Raw genomic sequence first — 9,460 nt, forward strand, 5'->3', positions numbered from 1 at the left:
GTCAACAACAATTAATAAATAGAAACTACAAGGTATAATAAAGAACTTCTCTTTAGCTAAACAAGGAACAAAGGTGTCCTGTTCATAAATAGTGAGGGCCTCTCACAGATAAGACAAGGAAGGGAGTATCAGAACTCCCTAAAACCTGGCAGATGTGTTGGCCTTGAGTGAAGGTATGAGACCTCCGGTTCAGGCTGGCCAGCGCTTCTACAAAACTAATGTCAAGTGGCATGGTGGTACAAGATGGTGTAAAATTAGGTATTGAATTTGGCCCAGGCACATTGGCTATCCCAAAACATGTAGTAGTTCCAAAATTTCACCAGGAGATGGTGTTAAAGCTTGACATGGAACAATGGACTGATGGAAATTAACAAATCTAATAAATTAAATTGTTAGCAATTGGGAGGACACGACCTGTTCAAACACGTAGCAACGCACAATTTTGGAATATGAGTTTGCTATGCCATAATTTTAAGATGTAACAGCTTGAGCAATATAATATTTCTGTTTAAGTTGGAGGAACCCATTATTATGTTAAGTACTATTATGGGTTGAGATTGATCTTTATTAGACAAGATATATGTGAATGTTGCAATGTTTTGTCCAACCTGTATTTAACATTGGTGTTCCATCCATACCTGAATATATTAAGTTGAGAGGAGACATTAAGGGCTAGTAGGGAAAGAACGAGCAAAACAGGAAACACCTGCATCCGGTAGCTGTCGGGCGCAGTGGTTGCTGCTTGAAGCAGGGTTGCCAAGACAACCAGAGGGGCAGGGATTCTGACTTTTTATCTACATATTCCAATGAGGTAATGCCGGAAGCCTATAAATATGATGCCCGAATGCAAAGCGGCGCTACTTCCTAGTCAGGGCGTTAGCCGTGACGCTGCCCGGAGTAAAAGAACGAAGATGGACGAAAATCTACTAAGATGAATTTCCAGAGTCTTCGAATTGGACTTGGTCAAATTTTAAGCTTCGAGGAAGGGCAGAGGAGACAGCCGCTCCGGGCAGAAAGGGGAAGTCGCCAATTTTACTTTTTAGGCTACGCTCCTCACGGCCGGAACCTTTACTATTTTTTAAACATAATTCGGATTTTGGAACAAAGGAGAGCTGATCACTCGACTTGTTCAACCAAATAGGTTTTTAGACCTTTAGTCTCCTCTTTTGTTCTGAGTGGTTGAGTCTTGTTTTCTTTTGTTTCTTTCGACTTGTAATTCTTTTTCTTGCTTATTCATTAAATCTCTTCTTAAGCCTTATTAGTAGTAATATATTCGATTATTTAGTAGTAACTATGTTGAGCATGGTTTTATATGCAGTAATTACAACTTTAAAATGTTTTTATTCCCCTATCGTAGTCATTCTTTAAAGCCGTTCAATTCTTTTTAAAGTGAAGACAGCTTTAATCCTTAACGTCAGGAATTGTCAGATCTGGTTCGAAGTAGTTATCTTGAGCTCAGCTAGGGCGAGGGCACTCTAGTAAATTAACGAATCCTTGAGGTCTTAACAAAGACATCTAAAAATATCCGTAACATAACAACAGCTTCAAACAGAAAAAAGGGGAGCCATCAATACGACGCGGTCATTTCAAAGTCTTGCTCGAATTGAGTTACTCGGCTCGAGCTTCGGGTGACTTGAGAGGGATTGGCGTCGTAAAGAAATTAGATTGATTCTGGTAGAGTTAATTTAACTCGGGTGGTTAGATTACGGACGAATCCCCTTATCCCGGCTGGTCCAAACCCGTTAACGGGAAGCCGGTGCCACTTTGATAAAAAGTGCGCGTTTGACACTAATTATCCTGACATTTCACCACTGTTTATCACATATTTGCTCAAATTCACACATCACCGTAAATAACCCCTTTTCTCGACTCTCAGTCGTCGGATCACATTCATGAGGACAAATATGGTTACACCAAAGGATAAACGTTGCGACGTCATCATTCAGAATCCCATGGATCTGGGAAAAGTCTGGTAACACAGATGCAGGAATTTTGCCATCAACATCATCATGTTGCCGCTCAGACATTAGGTATATCTGAGCAATCTCGTCCTCCATGGGCGATATTACTGTAGTGACGAGACGATTAAACAGAGCACGAAGACACGGTATACAACATCCATACAAGGTGAGCATAGCAGCAATACTGCAACTGATGGTAAAATTGAGGACACAATTGCATTATACTTCCCAAAAGCAGTCATCCACTTGTAGTGCTCTTTCATCCTCGTTTTAAGGGATCGCAGGCCTGCAATCCGTCAGGCGGTGTTGTTGGGGATGAAGGTGCAGCATTGTTCTCCAAACATTGCGCAGACGCCTCCTTTCTCAGACAACAACATATCATGAGCATTGTGGTTCTGGATCGACATTAGGGAAGGCGTGGCTAGCTGTTCATGCACTGCCTCGAGCCCCGCTTGTGTCCGTTTGCCCAATTTCTGCATGTTGTAATGGATGTAATTTATCCTGTCTACGCTCTTGTTCATCGTTCACCAGCAGCAAATGGAGGACTCCCATCCCGCTGCAGTTTGGTCATTTAATTCTTATTAATCAGGAACTCCTCTAGGGACTCCAATTGCATCAATTTCGGTTAAATCATCGTCGCCTCTCAAATTTAAAGATATTTTGTTTTTTACCAGCTTTTTTCCCAGATCTTGGCATGTTGATGTATATACATTTTCGTTTGACTACATTCTCTGAAAGCAATGGCTTCTTTTTTTTTTCTTCCCTTTTTTCTCTCAATGGATATTATATAGAATGCTCTGTCACACATTTCACAATCCAGTAGTCGTGACAGATTTCACACAATCTTTGGTCAATGGCAACGGTACAACATAAATAATTGGTCGCAAATCCATACATATGACATTCAATTTTTTCTGTCTTTGCAGCTTGTTTTGCCATAAGCAATCAATTGTTTCTTTTTTCAGTTACTCTTATAGTTAGTTACCTGAAACAAATTATCCACATTCATTCTAGATATTCATCCCATTCTTTAACATCTACAGCGGTTGTTGACAAAGTACACATATAAACATCATACTTTCATGGCAGTCCAGATCCGACACAGCAGATCCTCCTGCAAAGGTCAAATTGATCTTTTAAATTGAAGGCATTCAGTGTTTTTGTTTTTGTTGAAACAAGCTCTACAAAAAAAAAAAAAAATTGTTTTGTTTTGAAAATGTTTTGAATATGAATCAAATCCATATGTTGTATAAAGCTGACTGACCTGCCCCACTATCCCTCCTCTTGAGCCATGTGACACGCACCATGGCTCAATATTGCTGCCCATTTGCATAGGTTCTTTGGTAGGGTAGGTCATTTATAGATGCCATTCTCTAGTCTTGCCCCTTTTTTCGTCCATAATTGAATTTCACTCTATGGACTTTGTCGCTGCACATCTTTAAAAATGTTTCAGTGATTTAATCTGCTTCTTGTGTGTATAAAATTTGAAGTGTCTTTTGCGCTGCAGCTTTGTGGTTCTGTCTGCAAGCTTGTTACCTCTTGACACCTTATCAGTCTCGTGTGTGTGTGTGTACTGCACACGTGCACATAGCTACTTTTCGTGGCAAATGGACTGTTTTGACAACTAGCTTAGCAAGTAAATGGATGGCCTCCCCGAATGGGGAGCGACTCAGCTAGCAAACGATTAGACATTTTCACTTTCTTGTAGTTATGTCAGGCAGGGAACAAGGCGGAGGACTCGGATGCAGAGTCTTTCTTTTCTCTGATTTATTCCAACAAACGATGATCAAAAAATACAACTCAAGGCGCCTCTTGTGAGGGAAACACTCGGCAAAAAGTCCAAACAAAAAGCGTCGCACTCGGGCGAGACAAAAAGGCCTATGGGGAACAAGGCACTAACAAAAGGCGAGACAAAAAGGAGGAATCTTACTGGGAGTTCGGACGTCAAGGAATCGCTGGTGGTCGGGACGAGGCAAGACACACTGGCACAAGACAAGGGGAAGACACGGACTAAATACACACAAAAGGGCTGGGACGCAGGTGGTGACAATTAGCGCCAACCACGCAGGTGCACACAATCGGGATCAGGGAATACAAGACAACCGAAAACAGAGGAAGGAACCACGAACTGAAACGGAAGGGATGACAAAATAAAACAGGAAGTGAAGTTACAACACAGACAAGACAGAAATCCGGAAAAATAAACGTGACCGCATGACAAGTTACTTTTCAATCGTTTTCTCATTGTTTATCACAAGAATCTTAGAAATTTGAATACAAATCAAAATGTATGTTTTATTTTACTCAATTGTATGATTTAGAGAATCCATATGTAGTAAAGTGTTGTATTACTACATATGATTATCATTTAATTTGACTTTCTTTCCAAAACGCTTATCAATTTCTCAGTTCACACAACTTCTACATGTGTTACTGATTCTCCAGTTTTTTCTCTAGTTAATTATCAATCCAAAAGCTACGTTTTCTTTTTAGCATTCAACCTGCTCAAAATCACTCTTTCATCAAAGTCGCTCTACTAATTTTCTATAGTAGTCGCCAACGGCTTCAACCATTCAACCTTTCATTCAGGCAATCATTCATCAATGCTCATCATATGCATCCCACTCAGTCTCCAAAAAGGACTCTTCCTATCACATTGGTCCCAATTCATCCAAGCTCACCACAAAACATTCATATATCACTTTCAACTCAGGTTTCCTGGTAGAACAATCCACCAATTAAAAAAAAAAAAACTTAACTATAACAAACAACTGGCAAATTAATCTGAATTTTTTCTTTGTTTTTAAATTTGAAGAACTCAGACTCTCAGATTTAGCTTGCATTTAGAATTTCGTATAATCTTATAACACAACCAATCAATTATTCCTATTAAATGTAGCATTGCAATGTCTTAAATTCACAATTTAGCTTCTTCCAATTCCTGAAAGCATGTTTTGTGTTTTTTTTTTTTTTCTTCGAATTTCTCATGTGTGCTCGACACTTAACATGCACTAGTGTGGATTAGTTTCTGCTCGCAAACAGATTTCTCTTTTTTCCTCACATTTTTATCTGTCCAAATTGTTTCTGTTCTGCGGTGTAAATTGAATAGACAACAGTCTAGCAAATTTCTTTATACTAAAAGTTCAGCCAATCTTCATTTTAACACATACGCACACACATGCACAGCTCTCGCGTGCGGAAGGTAGGTCCCAGCACCAATGATTCGTCACAGGCTGGCCATTTCCTGTGGTTGATCATGAGCTGATCCCTCCCATGCACACGAGGACAGCACATTCTAATTTTATTTATTTATCTTCCAGAAGCAAGTTGCATTTCTTTACCACTTGATTTGCATATTTTAACTTTAGTGTAACACAATTTGATCTCTAGTCATTTGTAATTTGCCACCTCAAAAATATTATTATTATTTTTATTATTATTATTATTATTATTAAACTCCTCTTGCCCCTCACTTGAACCGCGGCTTGAGCTGCGGCCTTGCACCTGCTCACAGGGGCTGTCAAGTGGCCCACACTTTTGTGGGGTTAAACTGCAGCTCCCCACTTGAAAGGCGCTTGGACAAAAGGATTTGAACTGGACTTCACTCAGTGATCATAACTGTTTTTTTTTCCTTGTCTTTGGTTTATTTTCATCTTCAGCCAAACACAGCCAAACACAGCCAACACAGCCGACACAGCTGACACAGGTGAAAAACCTTAAAATAAACACAAATAGATGGTCAAGCTCTAAACCATAATTAAGCAATACAATCCAAAATCAAATACTTAGGTTTTAAATACTAAGTCAGGATGACTTAGCCAAACAGCTTTCAACCCTGGTAAGTACATACAAACATTTTTCCCGATTTCTTTTTTAGCTTTTACTTTTTAGAATACACCACATAATTTACCACAATTGCACTATAATGTTGAACATAACCATGACCCATATCAATTTTACATATTAATTTCCTAAGCCACCCAGATGTGAGCTGTAGCCCCATATTCAAATGTCCAAAGGCTCACCGGCTCCTTCTTTTGCTTCGTTTTCCAAGCTTTCCGCTGCAGTCCTGCCCTTTGGAAATGCTGCCTTGTCTAAATCATGGCAGGTTACCGTGAGCTCCAACACTCTCCCTCTTAATTAACCCCACCTGGTGCTCTCAACAGCCTGCCTCCTTGGGTGTGGCTGAGACACACCCAGGCAGAGAGGGTGCGGCTTCCAACTCGTCTCAACAGGGGCCTTATTGTGTCCTGGTCTGACAAACACTTATGACCTCATCAGTTTTCATCTTTCTAGCTTTTGTCTCTTGAATTCATTCTCATCTCTTTGTGAAGATTTCAACCACACTCTAGCACTTCTACCACTTCTTCCACATTTCAAATTTCCTTGTATTCCATAAATTTTCTTTCACTTCAGCATGTATTGCATACAATTAAGAAATCTACTCGCCATGAACTTCTCATCTCAAAGAAGAGCAGAGCAAGAGATTTACCGTTCTTATTTCCCATCTTAATTTTAGTAGTTTAAGGTTTTACATTTTTTTTTCTTTTTTTTTTTCTTTGAGGATCCTCAATGCAGGTTTAAATTGACCTTTCAACAAATTACTAGCCTGTTTTATTGCCGTGGATAAACGCTAGAACTGCTATTTAGTCAATTTATCCTACCAATCACACACTCAATCACACAAGTTATCCCTGCCTACGCGAAGTCCTCCTTTTAAAAAAAAGGAGCTGCTTCATCCATTGAGGGGACACTACAACACCCCCCACCTTCCCTGGGAACTAAAGACAACAGCCCTTGTCCCCAGCCCTGCCAACGCGAAGTTGTACTCTTTAGAACAGTGGTCGTCAAATAATGATCCACGGAGGTACTGAGATTTTAAAACAGTTTGAGAACCACTGCTCCAAAAGAGACACCTCATCCAGAGGGGGACTCTACAACACCCCCTCCTTCCACAAAACTTACTTTTTCCTGTGCACTTCTACCTTTTTACGCGTTTCACATACAACAACACAATCACACAACTTCAGGCCTTTAACTTACTTGTCCCCTGGTTCGTTGCACTGCCGGGTCCCGTCAATCCACCTCTGTCAGACGAAGGCAGACCTAAGATGCTGGCCCAGCGAAGAATTCTCTTTCCAGGACTTTCTCCTCCAGGTCCTCCTAATGGACGCTGGCTTGTCGACAATGCAGCACGTCCTTCTTCGTCAGACAGATAGCGGGTATGAGGGGTCCCGGGTTTCAGCACCAAAATGTTAGAGATTTGCTCACTCCAACTTATTTTGCAAGAACCACACGAGAGACAAGCAAGTCCTTTTAGACACCTGCAGGTGGAGAGCTGCGTTGAAGGAGTGAAGTCTAAAACTCTCCCTCCTGCAAGGGCATATTTATTAAGAGAAACAGAGTGGGGGTAAGAGTAGGTTGAGTAGGAAGCCCTTGTGCTCTAGTCAAAACATATCAGGGGGTGTTTTACGACCTTGTGTAGGATGGGACAGCTATCTTATTTATTACCGGTTGCATTCCAACATAATCATACGATAAGGATAATCTGAAAAACCCTAACATCATTAGTATCAATTCTGTCGGTACTACAATAGCCCTACTGAAGCCCACTGCAACCTCTGAAAACCTCAAAAAATGATTCTTTCCATGGCTGACTTAAAGTTGTTTGTTCAACCATTAACATTACATCGTCAAAGAGAGTAAGATGACTACATTGGTCAATAACTTGAAAAAAAATCAGTAAAATAAGACCCATGTGTGTTGAATGATTTGTAAAAAAAACCTCGGCAGTTAATGTTTGTCTTATGTTTCAGGAGCAACTGGAAATGGTCACTCTTTCCTCAATTTGAAAACCTCCAAAAGACTCGAAGAAGAAAGAAAACACTGAAGAGAATTTTTGTATTGCTTCGAAGCAGCCAAATGGATGGTTTCCCCACCTACATCTACTCGCAGATCTCTACAAATACAATATTTATACTCTCTATGTATCATATAAAGCACTTGCAAACCTTTTTTCTGTCAATAAATATGAATTGTGTTTAGTCAAAGTTTATTTAGCTAGAATATTTTTTGTTTATCTGTTTATTTTATTTATTTAATTAATAATTTAATTTACTGTGCAGTGGTGTTTATTTCTTAATGTGAAATAGTTTAGCTCTCGGTATGAGGTTCAAATGACATCTCTTCATCCACCATCTGATGTAATGCATGTTTTTTTTCAGTGGAGAGGTGTTGAATTATTCTTGAAATAAATGCTCTAGTTGACTTTACAGTGGTCATAAAAGGAACCAACTATGACAGTTTGAATACTAAACTAGAAAATACTGCAGTTAAATGATATGTTGATTCAAAATACATATTTGGGTGGCCATTTTCATACATAGATACCAACTTCCGCTGTTATGTTTGATCATTTTCAAGAACGTTTGTGTAAGGGTTTTGTTTTTGACAATTGATGTTATCGTCTTTCATTTTCTCTGTTTTCCTGTTTCCTTGATTATGTCAATTGTAATGCTTCTGATGTCAGTATTGTCTGTTTATTTGTATTCTAGATGCAAAAAGTCCTGATGAATAATCTAGTTGAGGAAAAATGATATCATTAAATCAATGTTAGTATATTACTGTAACGTCCCTCCCGTTTGATGTGCATATTCAATGTGACACTTTTTAGATGCACTGTATGAATTAAATACTTTAAAAGTCAGGTATCGTTCTTTCTTTTTTTTATTAAGTTCTCATTCTTCATTTTTACTGCACGTGATGAATTTGACAATCAAATAGTCAAATAACAACACAGCCTCTCGCCCAATGAGGGCACCACTTGATTGTAGTTGCTGAAATTCCATCATAGTTCATAGGAGCTGCAGCTTTGTAAAATTCCTGTATTAGTATCCTCGGACGGATGCACAGGAGTAATGGAGTTCTGCTAACATAATTTACATTAATAGCTAAAACTACAATGGCCAAGAAAATATAACAAAACTTCAAGAACACAAACCTGGTTGTTGGTCTTCTGTAAGTCTTGTATAGTTCTACAAAGTACAACCACTAGGACTTTTTCTTCTTTTTCAACATTACAAATATAACTCTTGGTCTTTAAAAAAATAATATTTGTTTTTATGACTCAACATTATTATATGAACGCTCACGTTGTGGATCTCATTGTACTGTATAAGCTGTATTTCTTCTACTGCAAGTTATTGTCTTGTGAAAATACAATAATTAATTAAATCAATCATTTTCATTTACAGTAGGCTTTATAGTATAAACATCTATTACAAATAAACAGTTTCTCTACCGGCCTTCCTCAAAAAGTTGATTTGGTTTTGATGAAAACACATCAAATAAAACAATGGTTTCACATTACCGTATTTGCCGGTGTACAGGTCGACTCGGTGTATAAGTCGACCCCCTAAAATTCGACGGAAATTTACGATTTTATGATATATCCTTTGTATAAGTCGAGCTCAATTGTTGCATTATATTAAACTTCAAAA

The 9,460-nt window shown here is 38.8% G+C and overlaps 1 protein-coding gene across 8 annotated transcripts in view; it reads left to right on the forward strand.

Moving 5' to 3' along the window:
• The window catches only part of LOC125994747 (syntaxin-binding protein 1), a 135,161-nt gene extending 126,494 nt beyond the window's left edge, over positions 1-8,667 (forward strand). For all 8 annotated transcript variants that reach the window (XR_011086579.1, XR_011086580.1, XM_049764237.2 and 5 more), the window contains one exon: positions 7,778-8,667. Coding sequence is in view for 1 of the 8 variants with exons in the window: in XM_049764235.2 (XP_049620192.2) it covers positions 7,778-7,851 (74 nt within the window). In the remaining 7 variants the exon portion in view is untranslated. The remainder of the gene's footprint in view (positions 1-7,777) is intronic.
• The last annotated feature ends 793 nt before the right edge of the window (positions 8,668-9,460 follow it).

Source organism: Syngnathus scovelli, chromosome 3 (genome assembly GCF_024217435.2).
Source record: "Syngnathus scovelli strain Florida chromosome 3, RoL_Ssco_1.2, whole genome shotgun sequence".
Classification (NCBI taxonomy): domain Eukaryota; kingdom Metazoa; phylum Chordata; class Actinopteri; order Syngnathiformes; family Syngnathidae; genus Syngnathus; species Syngnathus scovelli.